Consider the following 24495-nt stretch of genomic DNA (forward strand, 5'->3'; position numbering starts at 1 on the left):
TGATAGGACACATTATTCTATCAATAAAAGGTCGATCATATACAACAGAGGAAAAGTAGAACAATTGTCCATCAATGGCAAAGTACGTATGTTATGGACTGAAATAACCAAAATACAAGAAACAAGAAACAATATATTTTTTCTTAATTAAATATGAACCTTTAAGAAAAGAACGCAGTCGCTAACGGAGCTAACTTTATTCTCTTTAAACTTTTGCACACCTTCCCATAAAAAGGTAAAGCACCAACTAGCCCAATTTTTTTCTCTAATTGAATTTGTATCTTTCAATGCATGAAGATACAACGGATTAATGTATATTGCACTTGTGGGACATAATATGGTTCCCAACGCAAAAGGACTAAAAAGTATCTTAAATTCATCATCAGAAGTTGAACTATTCATTAGCCTTTTTTTCACCTCTGCTATATGAATTCCTCTAGGTCCACTACTATACACTACATGCAAATTAGTTATATCAACTACTTGGTCATTGAAGTCCACGCGTGTGCCTCCATCTCTAACCCCCATTATAGTTGCAAACGTTGTAGGGCTTAAATTGTATTCTTTCCCATGTAGAATTATACTTTGCGTACCTACATCACATTGTTCAATTAGTGCTGCACATAACTCTTGTCTTAAGCGTCCACATTTTAGGTCAAGTAGACTTCCTAAGCCGGTTTCATTTACTGCTACTTGTTGGTCACTTGAAAAAGATGAAACCACATCGGAGAATGAGGCTACACGACATCGAGATAGAAGGTTGCCACCATCAGTCTTCTCCTCATCAGATTCCTCAATATTTTTACTCGTACCACTATTTTCACCACTATTTGAGCTAGATATCTCATTCATATTACTAACCATCCATTGATGCCTCTCCTCGGGGGTTAGTTTCTTCCAATTTTGTGCAATATCAACTCTAACCTACAACAATGATAATATATATACGATCAGTGGCATATCATTTTAGGCAAGAGAAAATTGAATATCCAGCAGGTCATTGTTTTTGCTATATACCGTTGTATCCACCTTTTCTACCCCTAATAGCCTTAGTCGTTTTGCTTCTGCCTTACTGTGATCAATATTTTAAGTTACATTAATTAAAAAAATTGAACCTTTTAACATAATGGGTACATAAATGCATATAAATTATACTTACAAATAGTATATCCATGTTTTTTTTTTACTGCTTGCTTTTCCTGCCATAATGATTTTTCTTTCGATTTTTTCCTCTTACCATCAACAGATTCCATGTCTTCTTGTAAAAGCTACAAGAAAGCAGTTAATAAACAACAATTACTGCCTCTCGCACACGTGTTAGGTGCGACGGTGCCTATCGCACCAAAACACACCTCACACGTGCGATGGGCATTAACTGAAGTGCATCTTGCATCAAACGAATGCATACGTCAAACTATCACACAAAGCTACCACACTCGAATGGCCAAGTCTAATTTTTTTCATCATCGAATTATTATAAAAAAAATTTGAAAACACGGCTACAACATTTTGTCAACAAAAAAAAAATTAACTTATTATCTTAAAAGATGACAAATAGTTCTATAGTTCTTTGTGGCATTTTGTCAAATATTATGTAAGCATTATATTTCTACACTATATCATTAACAAATCGTTTTCCCCAAATATAACAAATTACATATCTAAATCACTTTAATAAATACAAGGCTAAGTTAAAAGTTGAGTAACCTTGATGAGAAGAGTGAAAGTCAGAGCCGGGAGCTACAGTGAAAGTGAGAGCAAGTTCGGGCGTGAGTATGAGTTGGAAGAAAGGCCAAGACCAACAACAACGAGAATGAGAGCCTGAGTGTGAGCAAGAGCGAAAGCGGAAGTGTGAGCTGGGGTGGGAGAGTGACCAAGAACGAGACCGTGATAGTGTGGGGAACGACAAAGATCTGCTCAATGTTCGGGGGGGGGGCGAGAAAAGAGAAAGAGAGGGAGGGAGGAGAAAATGCTTTTGATTCAACTGGTTGCCTTATTTTTTTTTTCTGTTTTTATTTATTTTCTCTTTTTTTAAATTAAAACCATAACCGTTGGATTCAAACAAATTGAATCCAACAGCTCAAGTTTGGCCCCTGTACCATACAGGAATTTTATGCGCTGCATGGTAGCTGTGTCCCCCAAAAAATGTCAATTTGCTTTCCGTAGAATAAAAAAGAAAATATAAAATAACACCCCACTTGGCATAACCAACGTTCCCACATGGAAGCGATCACGTGCTAGTCAGAAGACAAATTCTCGCTCAAGTTGTGTCCTTCCACGCGTCGATATACCAGAACCTACTATGTACGTGGACCAATCCTATTTGAGAAACTGATCGGATCTCATCTCTTTCTCTCGTCCACGAATTTTGATTTCAACCAGTCTACCACTTCCAATGTTTTGATCTCCTCGCCACGTGTCATCATGTACGTGACTCTCTTTTTACTTGCCATAAAAAATGAACAATATTTTGTAAAATCATTAAAAAAAATAACAAATTTGAAGTGCTTGGTTGAGAGAGAGAACTCTAGAACCTACGAGAAAGGATTTGCTTTGGAGGTCAGCGGCGTCGTGTTGTCGGCCGTGTAGTTATCGCTCCTGTCTGAGATCTTCAAATTCACCGGAGAACCTTTTTTTGTGGCAAAATTTTGACTTTGTTTGAGAGTTTCAAGTTTCAGGTGAGTTTTTCAAAAGACTTTGATGGAGATAAAATGTAAGAAATGGAAGAGATTTAGGAGTTTATCTACTATTTACTACCGAATATAGTCAGAAGAATAAAAAAAATTAATAAAATTGAAACTTATATTAGAAATAATTAATACTATGTAGATTTATTCTTAACGCTGTGACTAGTAAGAATGAAATTTTATTGACCAGATAAGATTTGAAAATTACTCTCGTTTGCATATCGTGGGATTAAAGTTTGGGATATTTGTAGAGTATTAGGTTGAGGCTTGAATTGCTGAAAAAAAAGTCCATGATCTGCCGTTTAATTAGGGTTTATTTGGTGGTAAGAAATTTGTACTAATCTCAAGTGGTTCTAACATGCTTGAATAGATTAATGGTGGAGCAAAGGATAATATTTTGGGTTTTTAGCTAAATAAGGCAAGAAAAGGCACAGAATTTGTTTCTATTCTGGTAGCTGTAAACATCAATACATGAACAGCAATAGTGTTTGAGTTTTCTTTTACACTTCTAGAGATTTGAGTGGTTGAATAATGGGATGAGGGTGTAAGAGTTTAGCTATTAGAAAATAACAAACTAGCTACGAATCAATTGAAAGAAGAGAGTCAAGATTAGCAACAACATAAAGAAAGAGAAGAATTGGAGAGGGAAGAAAAAAATGGAGGGAAAGTTTGCAAGCATTCACACCTTCAATAGATTAAGTAACTTGTACCTCATTATTAAAATCTACTTTTTACAAAAAGTACATGTGCATTTGTTACTAGGATTAGTAGAGTTCAAAATTGAAAATTGGGACCTAATATGGAGATAAAGGACTCACATGGACTCTAATCAAACGGCCTCCTAGAGCTAGAGTACTGAAGTTGATCTTTCAAAATTTTGGAAATACCCTAATAGGCAGGAACACATGAAATTATGGTTCTGCTGCTAATTGGATAAATATCAATGATTCTTGAACCTCAAATCGAAGAATAAATGGAATAAACTCTAGAGCAATTATGATTTGACATTGAAAATCTTCCAAAGTGTTATCCTTGGATTGGTGCATAATGGCTGCATGTAATGTTATGAGGTATCATTGCTAGAATTATATTGAAAAAGCAGACAGAATTCATCTTTTTGGTTACGTTGAATTAAATCTTGACTGTTAAAAGTATTGAAATGAATCCTTTTGATTGTTCTGAGGAATAGGTGATATTGCCTATGGTTAATGAGGATTAAAATTGATCTTTCAAAACCATTGGTCCTTGAACATAAATTGTTTTACATTATTAATTAATTAAGAATTTGATTCATGATCTGCTATTTGATTGGCAAATTTGTGGAATGCGGTCGTTGAATTAGGTTGTTTCACAATGCCTTAAAGCATTATATTCTTGATGAATGAAAAAAATTCTCCTAAAGTGGATCTGATGATTTCACTTAAGTTAATTGAGTTCAGCTCTTTTTTTTATTACTATGGTATGTAAACAGCTTAATATATGATATTTCTAATTTTCTTTTCCTTTCTGCTTTTTTCTGCTAAATTCTTAATTTTTGCTTATCATTAAATAGACTTTAGGCCTTTTCCAGTCCAGAAATCATAGTGCGGGATAGATTTTCTGGCATAAACATGATGTTGGATCAGGCAATTGCATGCAACTTTAGTGGTGGGTAGAGATCTTGGAGGAATGTCTGACTTGTGCATTTATGAGGTAGGATTTCCCTTTTCCCTGTGGAACTATTAAACTATCCTATCACTAATGTTGCAAAGTAGTGCACCGATCTTCTTTTTTATTTTTATTTAATATTGTGTTTCTTCAGCACTATACAAACTTTGTATATCACTTTTTTGTCACAGACCTAGGCAAAATTCATTAACAATTTCTTCCAATGGAGATTGTTGTAGGACACTGGTTTCTTCTGTATTGGGGTGGACTGTACGTGCTTCTTGTTGAGTTTGCGATGTTTTTTTATGAAGACGGTAGTTAGGTCTTGGGGTTAGAAATTGTGAACGAGGTCCGTGGTCTGGTAGTGCATGGGTACTGGGAGAAGTTCTGGGACTGTAAAGGTGGCCAAAATCAGTAATGTTGCTCTGATGATGCTTTTGGGTGTGAGGTCAAGTAGTTTCCTGTAATTTGGTTGGTCTAATGAGATGCTATTTGAGGAATTGTAAATCAGATAAAGAAAATAAGTTAGAGAAATGATAGACAGAATCACAGAGAGAGAAAATGTAGTGGAAAGATAGAGAAGAGATGATATGCTACTTAGGTTCTCCTTGTTTTTTACTTTAGACCCTGAACATAGCATCGGATAGCTTTAAATTTGCCTTTAGCTCTGTTGGTTTAAAGTTTTAGATGTATGACACCATTTGATTTAACAACTCCAATTGGTACCATTTGATTTAACAACTCCAATTGGTGCCTAGCTTGTCAGATTTATGATATCTTTATCTCTAGTCAATCTAAAATACATATTGTTTTGAAAAACATCTTGTAGGTCAGTAATTCTACCCCCTTTTTATTTTAGTAAATTCAATACTTCTACCATGTCGACATGCAGAAAGTCATTGTATATATTTGTGCCTCATTGGGTTTGTCCGGATCGTATGATTCTACATCACTGTCTTTAAATCTAGAAAAAGGTCTGCGTAGTCTTTAGTAAATTAGGTATGTACATTTAATCAGTCTTTTTTTCACTCTGTTGTTTTGGTTCTTCATCTTTACTAGGAAAATTATTTTATTATAGAACTCAGTTCCAAAAAACTTCCAATTATTCCAGGATCTCAGGAGAAAGATGATAACTTGAGGACATATTGTGGATAGCTCTATTATCTTGGTTGTGGATAACAAGTTTGCGTTACTGCTCATTGTTCTGTTGTTTCTGGAAAATTGATGTGTTCATCATTACAATTTGCAATTCCCATGGTAGAACGTCATTTCCATCAATTGGTTTGTCATTCTTCTATAAGTCTGGTGCTTGTTAATTCGGAAAATAGTAAATTGCTGTGTTCCTCATGCTAGCATCTGAAGTCTTGTCCTTATGGTGGTTCACAACTATTGGTCATGTTCTTGTTTGGTCGGTATTTGATTGTTTGAATCCTTTGTAAACACATCGGTGAAATCCTTGCAGTTTATTACTTTTAGTATTGAGTTTGCATGTTAATGTAATAGATTCATCTTACTGTAAAATACTATTTATTGCATATCGATTGTTTCATAACTTCATATCTTCCATAATCTTGTTAGAAGTTAATACTTCCATTCAGGCCATCTCTCCATATGTATGCCTGTCTTGAGTTATGCTGTAAATTTTCTAGGAATGATCTCACGTAGTTTGCATGCCATGTTGTAGTCCATCAATCATCAAAGCTCATACACCAGAATGCTTGATATTATTAAGCATGGCTGTCTTGGGTAATGCTTTATATTTTCTAGGAATGATCTTGTGCAGTCTGTATGCCATGTAATAATTCATGAATTATTGCAGCACATACACCAGAACTCCACGATAAGATTAAGCATGCTGATAATGGTTATCTGAAATTTGTTGAGTGTAGGTTAAGTTGAATTTGTATGGAATGTTTTTGGAATATGCATATGATTATATTATTTACTTTGTTGTTTAAGTGTACGTTTAATGAGAATTCGCTGGCTTTTTCCATACCACTTTTTATGTGAAGATTTTTGTTAGACTGCACTTTATTTGATATCATAGACATGCTTTCTGGTGAAGCAGGGGATTGGGGGATATTGTTTAATCATCAGTTTTACCAAGCTAAATGCTTTTGCTTTATTTATTGTCCCTTGTCATTTTAGGTTGGCACCTTTTTGAGTAATTATATCTTTTTTTCTTTAGAATCAATGATCATTGGGTTTGACAAGGGGTATTTTTGTCTGGTTTTGTGGTAGCTGTTCTATCTCTTCAGCCATTGTGCCTAATATGTTTTGTCAACCTCAATGACATGAATATTGTCCAAAGTTTAGGCTGTGCTAATTGTCTGCCATTAGGAAATGCATGCTTAATTTTGTATGTGGTATTATTATGATCGTTGAAATGTCTTCCTCTTCCTTATTGAAGGATGTGGGCTTGTATGTGTTTATATTAGCAATCTTTGGTAGTTTTACAAGGTTAACAGCAGTAATGGGTTTTCCTCTGTTTATTGTCTGTTTCTTGTTCCTACCTCATGTGAAAGAAGCCTTTGTTTGTTCTTCTCTTTGAAGATTTTGAATGCTAACCTTGGTTTGATTTGTTCAATAGAAATATTGCAGCTTTTTTTTTTTGGGGGGGGGGGGAGGTTGGCAGTAGTTCTTTATAAATTGACTAATTAAGCTTTATTTTTTTTTTTGCCATTTTGAGATTTTACATAAAAGCTAATGGGAACAAAAGGATAAAGTAGTATTTACTATTAGATGGTTTATGTATGTCTGTGACAAATATCATAGATTGGAACTTTTCTGGTTTGTCATTGACAGAAAAATAAATCACAGAAATTTATCCTTAACAGTTAATACAATATTTGACCACGTCTTAATGATTAGTGGGTGAGTTCATTATTACTTGATAGGACATAGCTTCTGATGAAGACATCATCAACTGAAGGTCTATTTCATTGAGCTTTTTTTTTTTAAAATAATATTTTAAAATCTTCATTTGCTATGAGGTGTTGTCTGTGTAATCTGTTCTCTAAGGTCCTTTTCTTAACAGATGTCAATGTAAAGCGAATATGGTATTTATTTACCAATAAATATTTTGTTGATGGGATGATGGATAATTAATTTATATTTAATATGTTTCAGTTTTGGGGAAGTTAAAATGTAAAGTTGCTTTGGCTTGTAATTTCAGTGAGCACAAGATGGTTACTTATTGAATTAATTATTAGTGCCTTTATATACTAAAAGATATTAGTTCTTGTCCGCATATTTTTGCTATAAATATGTAAACTTTCTCTTTTCTCATTTGTCCAACTCAAGCAGACTTAAACTTTTCAATGATATGAGAACAAACATTAGTATGATATGAGTATTGGTTATTTTGAAGATGATTTTAGCTTCTAGCAAATCCAATGGCTGTTCTTTAGCTTGCCTATCTTTATTGGTTTATATGTCCATTTATATGTATTTTATGTGGTTTCTTGACAAATGGATGCTTTTCTGCTGTCATCCACCTTACGAGAGTTTTGTGTTCTAGATGTTATTTCTCTTTACAAGAGTTTGATCACAATGTGGTATTTTGACTAGATGTTTTCTAATGATGCAGCTTGAAGACAATGTGTGGGATGAATTTGGTGCTAGTGGTGACCATATAGTGCCACATCCCAATAATGATTATAAGGAGCAATTTCCAATTCATAGTGATAATCGAAAAAAACCACGATGTGAAGTGATTGGTATTGTGAACACTGCGAATAACACAGCTATAGATCGTATTTGTGGAAAGGAGGAAAACCACTTACCGTGTATGATTGGGGAGGATAGAATGTTGGAAAAGGGTTCGTGGTCTGAGACACCTGCTGGTACATTTCCTGCTTTATGTGACAGTGACACTGCAAAAGAAATGACAAGTTCAGCATCTGATGATGCAAGGATGTCAGGTCATGGATCAAAAAGTGAGAAAGTAGATAAAGTTGGTGATTTCTGCGAACAGAATCCTATCTTTGGTGATAAGTGTACTGCTGTTGATAACAACTTGTACCGCTATCCACTAAATCAGATTTCGCAGTCAGACAATGATCTCAGCTTTCTTGATAATGATTGTGAAGACAAAGAGAGCAGTGACCTCTTGTATTATGGGTGGCCTGATATAGGAAATTTTGAAGATGTAGACAGGATGTTTAGGTAGTATTCAAGCATTCCTCATTTTATGTGATTCTTTTTCTTTAAAATTTACCAATTAATTTTCATGAGATTTCCTTTTCTTTTATGAGGTTCTGTATCATTGAATGGTGTATTCATATCGCATATGTTGCTCTAAGTTTTTGAAATAATAGTAGTTTTTTTGAATCTTTCAGAAGTTGTGATTCAACATTTGGGTTGGGCAATCTAAGTAATGAAGATGACTTGTGTTGGTTTACACCTGCAAATGCTGCTGAAGATGTATTGAAGTCAGGTTCTAAATTGAGTACCTTGTCCGGACATCCGGAAGCTTCCAAGGAAAATGGTCCTGGTCCAACTAATGATTGCAACCAAAAGAGTTTCACTGCTGGTGACAGAAGGAATTTCAAATTCATGGATATAGATGATTCTGCTCTTAATCACTTGTCATTTGGGAATGCGTTAGATACACAATCAGAGAGTAAGGATGATACCATGTTCAGTGATCAGGTTAGTAAAGTATTTATAATTTACTTGCAACTTATTCAGTTATTCATTAAGATTATAACTATTGTTAGGTTAGAGTGTCTAGAATTTTTTGGTCTAGTATTATGGAATCCTGAGGCTTTGGTACAACTCTTGCCAGCACTTGGAGATAAGGGTGGGCCAAATATCCGACCCGACCTGATCCGACCCGAAAGATTTCGGGTTCGGATCAGATTGGATTGTTAGTCAACCTTGATCGGGTACCATTTGTGTCAACCCGATTAGATCGTAATCGGGATCAGATGAACCTGATCCGATCCGAAAACATGATCAGGGTGACACAAAATTAAAAAAAAAAAAAACAGAGATATAAAATCAAAAATCATAGCCCCAAACCTTATCCTAATTCCTAAACACTCAGTGTCACACACACCACTCAACACTCACGATCCACACACAAAAGCCATTACAAACAAAAGCTTAACCACAGCATATGGCACAACTGCACAAGCACTCAAGCAGGAAGCAGCAGTGAGCAGCCCACTGCCGACCGGTGCGTCATCCACCCACAGGCGACGGCCTCCCTTGCTTTCAACTTGGAACCCACCACCGACAGCCACAAAGCCCGTCGCTTGCAACCTGGAACCCACCACCAACAGCCACACAGCCCGTCACCTGCAACATCCTCCTTCAAACAAACAAAACACACACACACACACAAAGTTAATGCCTTAATGGAGCAAGCTGCAGCTGGCCACCACGCAGCAACCACCAAGGCTCTGCGAGGATTGTGATCCGATTCCGATCGACCGATCTACTGCTACAAGGTACCAGATCTGCTGCACCACCTCCAAGCCTCCGTTCCTCCACCACCACCTGATCTGATTCAAGCTCCATTAACCCAGCAAGCAGCAACCCGAATTTCGGCTGTTGAGTCGAGTTTTGGAAGCTTTGAGTTTGAGCTTTGAAACTTAACGGTGATGATATTTGTGAAAGTGAAGTGTTAATAAGTATTTTTCTAATCCGACCCATCTCTAACCCGAACCTGAACCGGAACCGATCCGAACTCAACCCGATCCGATCCGATCCGAAGTATATTCGGATCGGGTTATGGGTTCGGGTTGAATTCGGATGAATTTTTATTCAACCCGAAACCCGATCGGGTTGATCCGAACGCGACCCTAACCCAATTTTGCCGAGCCCTACTTGGAGATCAGCTTTTGTTTTATACCATTCCACTTGTCACCTAATTAAGAAAGACCATTCCTAACAGGAAAAAAAAAAGAAAAAAGGAAGAATGAGCAACGGGATAATAAGAGACAAATGGATATTAATTCTCTCGTAAGCTGCCTATCCTCAGTTAGATTCTCTTGAGTGATAAAAAATTGTGCATCCTAAAGGGTTTGTATTAAATATCAGGCTATGCATTGGTGTACTTTCTGATAAGTTGACATGCAATTTTGGGACCTGGGACCTGCTTCCAGTGCTCGACAAGGCTGAATCTGAAATCTCTTTTGTTTATTTTGTTTGGTTATTTACATTTCTGTAGTGGATAGTTTGATTATTTTCTTTAGTAATCCATGCATTATGTCTATTCTAGTGGTGGTTTGCAAGAATAGCCTTTTGGGCATTAATCTTCATTGCAGAATCTGATTTTGTGTTGCATGACAAATAAATATGCAACAGAGACAGCTGGAGCACCATAATAAATCAGAAGGAAAAAGAAGATTCATGGAAAATGGTGGTTCTGTTAACCATTATGTTAGCCAGGACCAACCAGCCGATAAGAAGCATCTGTTTGGAGATTCATCTTCCCAAGTCTTCTCTCCTTCGGGCCTTTGGCAACGTAAACAAAACTTAGCACCTGATTCATTGAGTTATATGCAAAGTCATAATCCTTACTTGCACCTAGACTACAGTCATCCATCTGATAAAATTTCAGTTTGTCCAACTCCTCCTGGTATCAAATCTGACAACAATAGTAACATGTCTCCTTCTCCAAAGGAATCTTCATATGCATCAAATCAGGTGCAGTCTGTGGAGAGCTCTCATGGCCCTCCATTTGAGGCTCCTTCTGTGACAACAAATGAGAAGAGAGAGAAGCCATCACATTGCCAGGGCGTACAAGTGCCATTCACCAGGAATTTCAAACATGAAAATATGGTGAATGCAATGGAATTTGATAATGCACTTCCAGTGCAGAAACAAGTTCACAAGACAGAACAAGAAACTGAAGGTCATAGTGATGTTGAAGGTGTTAGCATAAGAGTTCCTGCAGAATTGGACTCTTTTAATGCTCAAGAAAGCTCTTGCGTGAGCTCTGTGTTGGATGAAATCTCTCTGGAAGCAACTAGTTTTCGTCAGCTTCAGCAAGTCATGGAAAAGGTATCAATTTAAAAGCTTTACAGTACAGTTTGAGCATGTGCAGCGAATGACTTATTTACTTTTTGATCTACATGTCTGAAAGAGTATTAGTGTGTGCATGCATGGGTGTCTCTATGGATGCGTATTTAGGTGGTAGTAAAATATCTTACATTTATATGAGTGTGCTACTTTGGCACTCGATTAATCAGTATGTTCTTGTGTCAAATCTCACAATTCCATCACCAAGTCGAAAGATTCGAAGTTTGCAGGTGTTCATACAAATTGAGATAGGCTGTTGTAGTTGCATGATGCTCAGAATTTAGGAGGCTTATATATATATATATATATATATATATATATATATATATTTCTCATTAAGTGCGGATATCCGCTTTTCTTTAATCTGGACATGGCCAATCTCTAGCGATTGAATAGTAACAACAAAATCTTATGAGCTTTAATGCACCAGAATTTTTTTTTTATTTTAAGAAAATGCGGATGTCTGCACCTTATAATATGCATATATAACCTATTGTAAAGTTTAAAATTTTAAAATTCTTCAATGGAGAATGCTTGGTGAAAAAGTGCAAACGAAGTGTGAAATAGTGCAAACGAGAATAGAAAATTAAAACACGAAGAACAATCAAACAACTCCATACCTATGTGATTAGAAATATTACAGATACAAATAGGGATTGTCTCCCTAAAAAGTTCCACCACTTGAGAGAATCACAGTATAGATATTCCTATACCCCAATTACCATCATACCTTCATCCAAGTTGGAGGGCCAAACCACTAAAAGGTAAATAATAATAATAATAATAACAATAATAATAAATAATCATGAAATATTGCAGAAACATAAGTGAGAAATAAGTCGCATGATTATTGTACTGATATTATCCAAGACATACCTAGAAGGCTACTGTGATCTTTTAAATTCTAGATCCTTTTTGTATTTGCCTTTCCATTTTTCTCTCCTTTGACTATATTTTTGGACTTCTGGTCCTCCTTTCCAATTTTTATCTTTCTACTTAAATACACTAAGTTTCTCCTAAATGAAAAAGTTGTTACCTTAAGTTTTGCATATACTGCAGAGGTTTAAATTGGGATTATTAAAATAAATGTTTGATCCATGGATGGGATATTTTTGGACACTCAAAAGTGCTAGGCACCGATGTTTAACATTTGTAAATTTTTAGTGACTTGCATATTAGTATTTTATTTGTCATGACATAATCAGAAAATTGATGTTTTCACAATATGTCTAATGAGACTACACTTTCTCTGAACCTTAAACATAATGTTGTCATTTGAGGAAATGACGTCTTTGACCAATGCATCATCAAGGTTTCTAGCTAAGCAATAGGGAAAATTAAAGATGAATGGTGTAACTTGAAGAAATAGTAACAGGGCCTTGTGTTAGTTTTTGGATTGGATAAAGATCATTTGGGTCAAACATTTTGGGTTGGAATAGTTCATTATCATGGTGGTCAGGCCTACTGCCTGCCTATAATTTACATGGGAGGGCATATATTAACTTTGTTTGCTTATATATGCCAACATGGGTGAACATTTAAGTAGGTTTTGGCATTTTTGATGAACAGTTTAAAAAAAGGTTTAATAAGATTACGTTTGTAACCGAATAATTTTCAGTGTCCTATAATCACTATTTGAAGGGCTGCTTGTAAATTCTCTTTGTACAGCATTTATCAACAGTGGTTGAGACTTGAGAGATAGGTGGGGAAAAAGGCATTATATACTAGATTCCAATGGCTACTTTGAGTAATTTTTAGGAGATGATGACATTGGTATTGATGCTGAATTTAGAGAAGAAAGAGATTCTTAGAAAAGCATATACAGCATAAAAATGATTGTGATATGTAAATTAGTAATTTGTTGGAATTTTCAAATTCAGCTGTGGATCTCTAGATCAATTTAAAGTGCGGAAGAGGCTAGACAAGAAAAACACGAATCTCAATGCATTGTTATATATAGAGAATCATTATATGCGGGATCTCAATTGGAGTGTTTGAATATTCCTATGGCCCAAATTGGGATCCTGCACTTTAACTGAAGTGTGGGATCTCTTATTTCCTAATGACACACACACACACACACACACAGAGGGGGGTGCATAGTGGTGTAGGCCATGGTTGGAGGGGATTGGCAGGGTGTCAAGTGTCAATTCAATTTAGTGATGAAAATTCCAAAAAAAATTTCTCTAATTCTTACTATTCAAAAGAGTTGTCAATAGTATTTGCAATTTTGACATCTAAATATTTTCAACACATCATATGTAACTTTTTGTTCGATATATCAATAGTCAGCTTGAGTACGAGATTTAATGTATGTGTTAACGTGGAAGAACATGAAAGCATATGTACTTCTATGTTCAGACCTGGATATACAATGTTTCTTTCAGTTCACTGCTGCGATGTTTCTCTTTTTGGTGCTTAATATTTTTGAAATTGCTTAATTCATTGCAGTTGGACATTAGGACAAAACTTTGCATAAGGGATAGTCTTTACCGCTTGGCTAGGAGTGCAGAGCAAAGGCATAACTGTGCAACATCCAGTGCTAGTATTGGAGTTGACGGAGATGCAAGTGGTGCAGTGACGGCCGAAGAAACAAATAAGTATGTAATTGGACTCATCTTTGATAGCCATCTATTTTTATTTCTTGTTATAATAATGCCATGCTTTTCTCAGTTCTTGCATGTGAAGAATGTTTATGCAGTCACATCCTACTGTGATATGGCGAGACGAATCTCTAGGTTTTGTGTCATTTTCTTGTAAACTAATGGTTGATATTTGGGTGTACTTGAGTACTCTAATCAAATATATCTACAGGTATTGGATTACCATTTTCGTTCTTATACCTTGTCAACAAAGCATTCTTTGCTTGTGAACTCGGAGAACTAAGCTAGTTCACTATTAATATGTATTCTTTACGTGCAAAACCATTTTCCAATCCTAACAAGCTATCTCTTATTTTAATAAATTGGTAAACAATTTCCTAGTTTGATGCAGGTTTAGAAGCTTTATTAATTATTTTAGGATATATTCTATGTCTAGTTCAGGGATACTACTAGTTTGAGTTGGATTACTATTTTTGCTACTGGCTTGTGCGTGGTTAAGGTTCGTAGCTAAGGTGGTTGGGAGCAATTCCATGTGCAAGATCCCATACGGCTAGCATTATAGTGTTCTTGGTTAATATATGGTAGCCTTAAACATGTGCAAGGCCTGAGTGAAAAACCCAAGAAGAAGGCCATCAGGTTTATGCCCAAAGGAGACAATTTCATGCCTGGTGGAGCTAGGTTGGGTCACTTGCTTTCTAAGTTTGAATGTGACATAATCGGGGTTGAGCTCCGCATGAGGAATTTGGGGTGGATTTCCATAGACATTCTTTTAAATGAATAAGAGCAAGTCTATGTGCAAGATCCTACATTGCTAGGGTATAATTCAGGGTTGCATTAAAAGCTCCAAGAAGAAATTTACTGGGGCTGTGGGGTTGTTAAAAGGAGTTTGGCTTATTTGAAGTTCCCTTGTGAGCTCTGTAGAACCCCAAACCACCCCAACCACCCCCCCCCCCACCTCTCTTTTTTTCTTTTCTTAGCCCAACAAAACTCCATAGATTGGAACTGGATCACATAGGATATTTCTTGGAGTTAGCAATTTTGTTTTTGAGTGGAGCTTTTAATTATTAAATTTGTTTCTTCTTTCAATAGGTTTTGGGTTGCTTATTTCAAGTAAATTCAGCTACATTTGGACTGCTATAGATAAGCTATGACCTATCTTTTTAGGATAGCCTATTCTTGATTGATAAATTAAGAAACCACTAGTTTTCTTCTTCTTGTGTGTGCAGTCGATTAACCTTTTAGAATACAAAACTATTTTTATTTATTGTTTTTCTCTCTCTCTTATCTGTTCATTTTCTCTCCCTCTGCCATTCTAAGAGATCTTTTCTTCTCTCTGCTAATTGTTTTGCTATTGTTTTTGGTTTTGTCACTTCTCTTTCTCTCTCTTGTTTATCTCTTGTTCTTTCTTTACAATCATTAGTTCTGTCCCATGAGCTGCATTTCCAAACTCAAGCACAAATGTTCCCTATCTCTTGCAGAGTCTATGTAGACCCTCAATATACACAAAACTGCCCTATGTGCCAACCCTGTATCCTTGCCGTATTTGTTTTCAACTCATATGTCGAGACAATTTAAGTATGAGAAAATGGTAAAAATGACATCATTGGCTACTACATCTGAGAATTTTTAATTGGCTAACTGCAAATAGCCCAGGACTGTGGAACAAAGGATTTTCCCATTTGGCTGCACAAATTGAGGGTACACACTACTGGCAAATGGAACTGGAGCACATAGGAAATTTCTTGGAGTTAGCAATTTTGTTTTTGAGTGGGGCTTCTGATTATTAAATTTGTTTCTTCTTTCAATAGGTTTTCAGTTGCTTATTTGAAGTAAATTTGCCTACATTTTGACTGCTATAGATAAGCAATGACTTATCCTTTTAGGGTAGCCTATTATTGATTGATAAATTAAGAAACCACTAGTTTTCTTTTTGTGTTTGCAGTCGGTTAACCTTTTAGAATACAAAACTGTTTTATTTGCTGTTCATCTATCTCTCTATCTGTTCATTTTCTCTCCCTCTGCCATTCTAAGAGATGTTTTCTTCTCTCCTAATTTCCATGGTGTTTTGCTATTGTTCTTGGTTTTGTCACTTCTCTCTCTTTCGTTTATCTCTTGTTCTTTCCTTACAATCATTAGTTCTGCTCCATGAGCTGCATTTCCAAACTCAAACACAAATGTTCCCTATCTCTTGCAGAGTCTACGTAGACCCTCAATATACACAAAACTTCCCTATGTGCCCCCCCTTGTATCCTCGCTGTATTTGTTTTCAACTCATATGTCGAGACAATTTTAAGTATGAGAAAATGGTAAAAATGATATCATTGGCTAGTACATCTGAGAATTCTTAATTGGCTAATTGCAAATAGCCCAGGACTATGGGGCAAAGGATGTCCTGGGCAAAGGATCTTCCCATTTGGCTGCACAAGTTGAGGGTACACACTGCTGGCAAATGGAACTTAAAGTCTACTCTCAGGCTTTTGTTGGTTGGAGATTTTTCTCTTAGATCTGGTATCACCTTCCAGAAAATAAAAAGTGGGGAAGTAAAAGATGGCCATACTTTAATTATTCCATCAATACAGAAGGGTTTGAAATTGGATGTTAGAGCTTACGCTTGGCACATGGCACTCCCCACCTTGTTGAGCCAAGGTCCATGAAACTTGAAATTGGATTGAACTTATTCTGTGAAGCCATCGTTTGACGGTTTATTATAGTCCCCAGGTTGGGAATTATTTTCTGTTTGGTGTTTTCGTTTTGAAGCGCACTGCTGATAAAACCCCTTTTTGTTTCTTCTTGTAGTTTTACATTTGTAGTAGTTATCTTTTGAGTTTATTTTCTTCTTTTCCCTCCAATATTACTAATTGAGTTTTATTCAGGTGCACTGGATATATTGATATGGAAACTGATACAAATCCCATTGATCGAACCATAGCGCACTTGCTGTTTCACAGGCCTTCAGACCCGTCTGTAATGCATGCGACGGATACTTTGTCCTTGAAGTCTAATCCTGTGGTAATATTTTATACGCTTATTGCAGATTTTGACTCTCTGACAAGTTTTGTGGTTGTTTTGCTTACTGTGTGGTATGGTTTTGACAGATTCATGGGTCCATCAGTAGTCCTCCGGTGAAGGGTGAGAAACTGGCTTGCAGTAAAGATACTAGTGCCGGTGTGGATAAATATTTGCTGACACATGATATGAAGTAATGACAAATCATTATTTTGAGCATATTTAAGAGTGAAAGATATCAATTTTTTCTCAGTACATGATCATGTATAATATCATATCACAAGGCTCAGCATAGATGTTAGGTGTTGTATGTTTTGAATCTCAGTTCCTAGATTTGTTTTGCATTTGTCAGTGCATGATATAATGAATACCGCAAGAAAAGTATCTGCATCTTTGTAACGCATTTTCATAAATGCAATTTCCTCACTCTGTCCGCTTGATGGTGTATGGTATATGCCCCTAGTAATAAGCACTTTGCTGTGTTGATGATGTTACAAAATGTCCTGAGCCCTCTTTGTGTGATACCAAGAGGTAAAGGATGAATTGCTCTGCTCTGCCTCTTTCTTTGAATCGTTCCAAGGTTCCTGAGATGGCTGTGGCATAGGCTTGCATCTTTTTTTCAAACACGAGAGCAACATTGTGACGTGTATAGCGCTGTAATTATACAAGAGTGTTGTTGGTTGTTTAGGGTCAAACCCCAAAAATAAACTAAACGGCGTCGTTTTGTTTGTTTTTCTTATTCTTTTTTGCTTCTCCAAAACGCTGCCGTTTCACTTACCATTTTTAAAACGGCGCCATCTTTAACTATCGCCAATAATATCTGCAACCCACTGATGTAGTTTCTGTCTCTTTCTGGAAACGAGATCATGTTTATTCTGATTTGGTGGACAGTTATCATCATTCAACCATGTTTCACTATACAATGGTTCAACATTCTCATTTTGACCTAATAGGAGAGTTAACATTCAATCAAGTTAGACTTGTGTTTTACCGCTATAACAATATTTTTACGGAATTAAAACATAAATCCAATAAACTAAATCAGATCAGATGAAGCAACTTGGTTGACCAGATATAATGGAAAGATCTAACAAAAATTCAGAAAGCTACAACAAAAATAACAAATAACAGTAATAATTTGTTTCTGTTTCTATACTTTTCTTCCATCTACCTGGCTTCCAATATTGGCAAAATAGAGAACAGCCAGGGTTCTGTAACAAAACAAACCTCCAGGTCTCCGAGTTTTGCTTCCCTCCATACCTTTCCCCAAGTTGGACATATCCTGAAAGGAGGTTGAAGCTCTCTTCAAATCTACACCTACTAACAGAAAAGACAACTCACAGTTACTTGCATTAAAAGATTAGACTTCTTTTTTTGCACTTTCAGATGGGGAAAAGTAGCACAACACAATGCATTTGAAATTGGAGAAAATACACAGATGATTGAAATGTTTTAGTGAGTAAGAATGCAAATTGTGTATGACACAACATATACACATATGTCCAACGAACAAGAGCAGCTGCAATTGACTGTATACACATATGACCGTAAAAAATAAATATAATTTATCAACAGAGAGCAGCTGCATAAGCCCAGAAATAACAGACAAAGAGCAGCTGCAATCGACTCAAATCACAAATCTCTCATGCCCAGAAATAACGAACAAGAAGAGTGCATAAACAGACAACTGGAGATAAAATACACCTTACATTAATTCAAAAAAGAACAGATAATAGCTGCAATTGACTCAAATCACAAATCAGAAATCTCTCATTTCTTCAACCTCACAAATCAGAAATCTCTCATCATCATTCATCCTCAACCTCAACATTAGCAAATTCAAAATTGTACCCAAATCAAGTGCGAAAGGGAAATCAATTGCAATTTTCCGAACAAGTTTCGGCTACCAGTGTTTACAGTGACCGTGGCTGTGAGTCTGTCGTGGTGGATCCCGAATGGCTGGACCTCGGTCAGGGAAGGAAAGTAACGACGGTGACCGTGGCTGTGAGTCGGTCGTGGTGGATCCCGAATGGCTGGACCTCAGTCAAGAAAGGAAAGTAACAATTTTTCCGGTAAGGAATCCCAGGTGAAACGAATTCTTCGGTAAAGAAAGTAACGAATTCTTCTATCTCTCTCAGGTGAATCGAATCCCAGGTGAAACAAAGATACGAAGTGGAAGAGATTTACGGTGAGTGAGATATTCTATCAGAAACGGTAGCGTTTTGGAGAAGCAAAAAAGAAAAACAAAATAAACAAAACGACGTTGTTTTGTTTATTTTCGGGATTTGACTCAGGACAAACATCATTTTCCATTATACAAACATGTTTCATGAACATATTTGGCATCGCATTATCATTTCTGCTCTACTCAAGGTTGCAAGGAATCATAATTGCTATATAATTTCCGTTTGATTGTGCGCGGTCATAACATTTATGGAATGAGTTATTTGTATTTTAAAAATTACTTTGAATTCTCTAATTTTAATAAAATATTTTATTATAAAATTATCTACAATGTAATTACTATAAAGGATAATTTATTGTAAGTGAATATTACATAATTACTTTGAATACTTATATAGTATGGTCCGGTTACGGTGCAACTGTGGTATCGTGCCATAGTTGCATCCAGCCGTTGGATGCACTTGAATGGGTGGGATCCATTGACATCCAACGGCCGAATGCAACTATGGCACGGTACCACAGTTGCACTACAGGTTTTCCCTATATAGTATACTTATTATTTAGTTCATACTTCTCATGTCTTAAATGTTGAAACTTTTTATCTCAAATGTCAATGTTTACATGAACAATGAGAAAATCAATATTTTGAAAAAATATGACTAAGTAATTATAATACTTTTATTTTTAAAATAAATTAAATATAAGTAACGTAAAATAACTAGCTCTATTATATTTGACCTTCTTCTTCTCCTTCATCTTCTTCTTTTTCTCCTTTTCTTCTTTTTTTAATATAATATTTATTATTATTATTATTATATTCTCGTTGCAAGTCATTGTGGGTGTAAAATATAATATTTAAATAAATAAAAATATTAACAACTAAAATTGTGTTAAATAATTTGCTCACAACTTGATTTTATTATATTGAGTAGTTTTATTGGTGTTTTAAGTAAATAAAGTTAATTGATTTAAATAGTTAAGTAATGATTTTTTTTTTTTTGGATTTTCAAAGATTGTACAAAACTTGTTTTTCTCTAAATTAGTAGATAAGTGTACATAATAATAAAATAATTTTTAAAGTGCACATAACCTTATCCATATTTACATGTCAAGGCATCAACAATAGCATTTTTGAGTGTTAGGTATTCGACTTGGCGAGTATGGGATGAGACTTAATATCCAAAAGACAAACTTGATCGTCTCATTGTTAATTGATATATTTTCTTTCGGGGCGTGATTTTTGGAATAATAAATAAATAACAGACAATTATAAGGATAAAATGAGCAAAATACTTGGAGTAGTATAAAGATGGCATTTGGAAAAATTTACTATATTGGACGGGTATTGAAATCAATGGTCAAAGTTGGACACTTCAAAATGTTTATGAGAAAGAATAAAGCTAGTATAAAAAGAATATTCTTGTCCCTTTTTCCCCAAATATGACACATATATTTTAACCTAACTTTAATTTTTTTACACTCTCTTTATCACTAGCCTCTATCATATAAATGTCTGATTTAACTCATATAATAGGGGTTCTCTTCTCTCTCTCTCTATCTATCTATCTTTTAGATCGTTACCCATTTCTCCATTTTTGAGGGGTCATTTCTATCCTCGACCATTATCTTCTCCACCATATTATCACTCTCTATATCTTTATTCACCATCTTCATCATCAATACTGAACATCTCTATACATCTATTTAGCTTATATTATTCATCTTGACTATGATAAGATCTTATGTAACCTCTTATTTATATATTAGATTGGTGATGACTTACTCCTGTAGGCATAGGTCAAAGGCAAACCACGTAAATATTATGTGTTCTTTATATTTTTGTTTACTTTTTTATATTTTCAATTTGATTTCGAGATTGTGTTTTATGTATGAGCTTACCCCAATTACGCTAAGTATTTTGTGAGATCATCTGAGCTCTCCCTATTATTCCCCATCTGACAACCTCAGTTCACTGTGTATATAAGTTTAGCTTGTCACCTAGTGTACCTTAGCTAAACCATATGCCCCAAATATAAAAAAAAAAAACACACTTAGTACAAGCTCCTCTCAAATGTAAATTTATTTGTTTGAATCAGATATTCAAATTTAAGAACCATTCAATTTTGTTCGAATCACATCCTAACGAAAATTTCGTAAAAACAAAAAGGAAGTCTAATTACAACATGCAAGGTTAAAAGTAGCAGTTGGGTAATGGAGTCAATGCTTTTCAGAAAAATGAATCTGAAAAGCTCAAGTCTAAAGTGAACGATGAGAAAGGTGATGACTAGAGAATGGCAGTGAAGGATTAAAAAGTTGGGTTTGCATATAAAACACAATACAATATGTGGGTGTGTTAAGAGTTTGAATAAACAAAGGAAAACGGTAAATGAGTCTAATTTTGTTTGTTCTTAAAAGTAATAATATTGGGAAGGGGGTGTTATAAGGATAACGAGGGGGGCTTTAAAAGCACTACTCTAAAATTTATTGGCTTAATGGTTGAAGAATAGTTAAATGATATACTCGTGGCTAATTAGGGGTGTTTGCGGATTGGACATCAATCCATATCCGATTCATGATTTTATGGATTATAAATTTTTAATCCAATCCAATCCACGGATTGATGAAATTCAATCCAAATCCTATCCATACATATGTGGATCGAATGCGGATTTGACCTAATCTATATCCAATCCATCATTTTGCGGGCTAAAAATTTTGAATCATGTCCTATCCATGAATTAACTAAATAAAAAAATAATATAAAAATAATTTTACTACCGATCAAATTCAAAATTAAATAAGATTAAATAAATTAATTGTTTAAATAAATCTAGAAAATACTTTCAAAGTTTCAAAATATAACACATCAAAAAGAAAAAAAATCATTTATTTAGATCAGTACATGAAAATTAGAGGATGTCGAAGATGAAGAGTATATAGCCCCTAGGGAATTGACTTTAGTAGCGAGGAGAGTTTTGAGTGTGCAAGTAAAGGAAGACGAAGCAGCGCAACGCGAAAACATTTTCCATACTAGGTGCTATGTTCAAGACAGAGTATGTAGTATGATTATTAATGGAGGAAGTTGTACTAATATTGTTAGTACTATCATGGTAGAGAAGTTAGAGCTTCCGACACTTAAACACCCATGACCATACAAACTATAGTGGTTAAATGACAGTGGAGAGGTGAAAGTGAAAAAGCAGGTACTAGTGACTTTTCGCATTGGCAAGTATGAAGATAAGGTGCTTTGTGATGTAGTGCCAATGCAGGTTGGACACTTGTTACTTGGGCGGCCTTGGTAATTCGACAGATGTATGAAATATGATGGCTTCACCAACCAATATTCATTTGTATTTAATCAACGCAACATCACTCTTATTCCATTGACACCAAAGCAGGTTTCTGGAGACCAAGTGAGCCTACAGAGAGAAGGTAAGGAAAAGAAAACAAGGGAAAAAGATAATGAAATTCAAAAAGAGGCCGAGGAAAATGTGAGAGAACAACCAAACAAAATACGGCAATTGAGCGAAAATTAGATGGAAAACAAAAGAATTTCTACGCAAGAGCGAGTGAGATAAAAAAAACGTTGTTTTCACATCAGCCGATGATTGTACATTTGTATAAAGAGGCATTTTTAAACATTAACGAATTTGACCCTACTTTTCTTAGTTCTATTACTTCTTTTTTGAATGAGTATGAGGATGTCTTTCCTAAGGAAACACCACATGGTTTACCTCTAATCCGAGGGATTGAGCATCAGATTGATTTTGTGCCCGGTGCAGCCATTCCAAATAGACCAGCCTATAGGAGCAATCCGGAGGAGACCAAGGAACTTCAAAGGTAGGTTAATGAATTGATGGAAAAAGGGTACGTGAGAGGAAGCATGAGTCCATGTGCAGTTCCTGTTTTATTAGTTCCTAAGAAGGATGGGACGTGGAGGATGTGTGTTGACTATCGAGCTATCAACAACATAATGGTAAAGTATTGACATCTCATTCCTAGGCTAGATGACATGCTTGATGAATTACATGGGTCTTGTGTATTTTCAAAATTTGATTTGAAAAGTAGATATCATCAGATTAGAATGAAAGAAGAAGATGAATGAAAAACTGCTTTTAAAACAAAATATGGTTTGTATGAATGGTTTGTCATGCCTTTTGGTCTAACTAATGCCCCGAGCACTTTTATGAGACTTATGAATCATGTCTTGCGAGATTTTATTGGCAAGTTTGTTGTTATTTATTTTAATGATATCTTCATTTATGGCAAAAACGTAAACGATCATATAGTACATTTGAAATCTGTTTTAGATGTGCTTAGAAAAGAAAAGTTGTTTGCTAACCTGAAGAAGTGTACTTTTTGCACTGACAAACTTGTGTTTCTAGGATTTATTGTGAGTGCACATGGTATGCAGGTTGATGAGGAAAAAGTACGTGCAATCCAAGAGTGGCCGAGTCCCACAAGTGTAAGTAATGTGAGAAGCTTTCATGGGCTTGCTAGCTTCTATCGACGATTTGTGAAAGACTTTAGCACATTAGCCGCATCGCTTACTGAAGTAATAAAAAAAGATGTTGGATTCAAGTGGGGAGAAGCGCAAGAGAAGACATTTTAAATAATCAAGCAAAAGCTGATCAATGCTCCTTTATTGTCTTTGCCTAACTTTAATAGAACATTTGAAATTGAATACGATGCCTTAGTATTGGTATTGGCGCAATCCTAATACAGGAAGGATGACAAATTGCTTACTTTAGTGAAAAGTTGAGTGGGACATCCTTAAACTACCCCACTTGTGATAAGGAGTTGTATATGTTGGTTCGAGAGTTAGAAATGTGGCACCACTACCTACGGCCTAAGGAGTTCGTGATTCACACCGATCATGAGTCCTTGAAACACCTTAAAGGCCAACACAAGCTGAACAAGAGACGTGCTTGATGGGTAGAATTCATTGAGACATTTCCATATGTCATTCGTTACAAGTAAGGTAAGGAAAACATTATTGCAGGTGCGCTTTCCCGCATGTATGTTTTAATCTCAACACTTAATACTAAACTACTTGGTTTTGAATATATTAAGGAATTGTATGCTGATGACCATGATTTTAGTGTTGAATACCAAGCTTGTGAAAACACCGTAGTCGGTAAATACTTTAGGCATGATGGCTATTTATTTCGGGAGAATAAACTGTGTGTGCCTAACTGTTCTTTGAGAGATTTGTTAGTGAGAGAATCCCATAGAGGAGGGTTAATGGAGCATTTTTGAATTGTAAAGACTCTAGCAGTTTTACAGGAACACTTCTATTGGCCATATATGAAACGAAATGTTGAAAGACATTGTGG

The 24495-nt window shown here is 35.5% G+C and overlaps 1 protein-coding gene, 1 long non-coding RNA gene and 1 pseudogene across 4 annotated transcripts; 2 read left to right on the forward strand and 1 right to left on the reverse strand.

Moving 5' to 3' along the window:
* Positions 1-2436: 2436 nt before the first annotated feature.
* On the forward strand, positions 2437-17422 carry LOC18034060 (protein LNK1). Of its 3 annotated transcripts, none has more exons than XM_006423837.2 (8): positions 2437-2678; positions 4240-4379; positions 7924-8501; positions 8675-8987; positions 10650-11348; positions 13818-13966; positions 16843-16978; positions 17065-17422. In XM_006423837.2, the coding sequence occupies exons 2-8, from the start codon at positions 4356-4358 to the stop codon at positions 17170-17172; spliced, it is 2007 nt and encodes a 668-aa protein (XP_006423900.1). In that variant the 5' UTR covers positions 2437-2678; positions 4240-4355; the 3' UTR covers positions 17173-17422. The 3 variants fall into 3 exon arrangements, with proteins under 3 accessions (XP_006423900.1, XP_024035103.1, XP_024035104.1); XM_024179335.1 differs by having other exon boundaries at positions 4247-4379; XM_024179336.1 differs by having other exon boundaries at positions 4258-4379.
* LOC112096196 lies at positions 17313-19212 on the reverse strand. Its single transcript, XR_002904308.1, has 2 exons — positions 18827-19212; positions 17313-18295 (listed from the first exon to the last, which is right to left on the reverse strand). It is a non-coding gene; the product is annotated as an uncharacterized LOC112096196 (long non-coding RNA).
* A 3551-nt stretch (positions 19213-22763) lies between these two features.
* On the forward strand, positions 22764-24418 carry LOC112096394 (annotated as a pseudogene).
* The last annotated feature ends 77 nt before the right edge of the window (positions 24419-24495 follow it).

This window comes from Citrus clementina, unplaced genomic scaffold (genome assembly GCF_000493195.1).
Source record: "Citrus clementina cultivar Clemenules unplaced genomic scaffold, Citrus_clementina_v1.0 scaffold_8, whole genome shotgun sequence".
NCBI classification, from domain to species: domain Eukaryota; kingdom Viridiplantae; phylum Streptophyta; class Magnoliopsida; order Sapindales; family Rutaceae; genus Citrus; species Citrus x clementina.

Bases quoted from the DNA above. Each gene is read 5' to 3' on its own strand.
- LOC18034060 (XM_006423837.2), top strand. From the start codon at position 4,356: ATGTCTGACTTGTGCATTTATGAG. The intron at 4,380-7,923 runs GTAGGATTTCCC...CTAATGATGCAG, and splicing joins CTGACTTGTGCATTTATGAG to CTTGAAGACAATGTGTGGGA. The intron at 8,988-10,649 runs GTTAGTAAAGTA...AATATGCAACAG, and splicing joins ATACCATGTTCAGTGATCAG to AGACAGCTGGAGCACCATAA.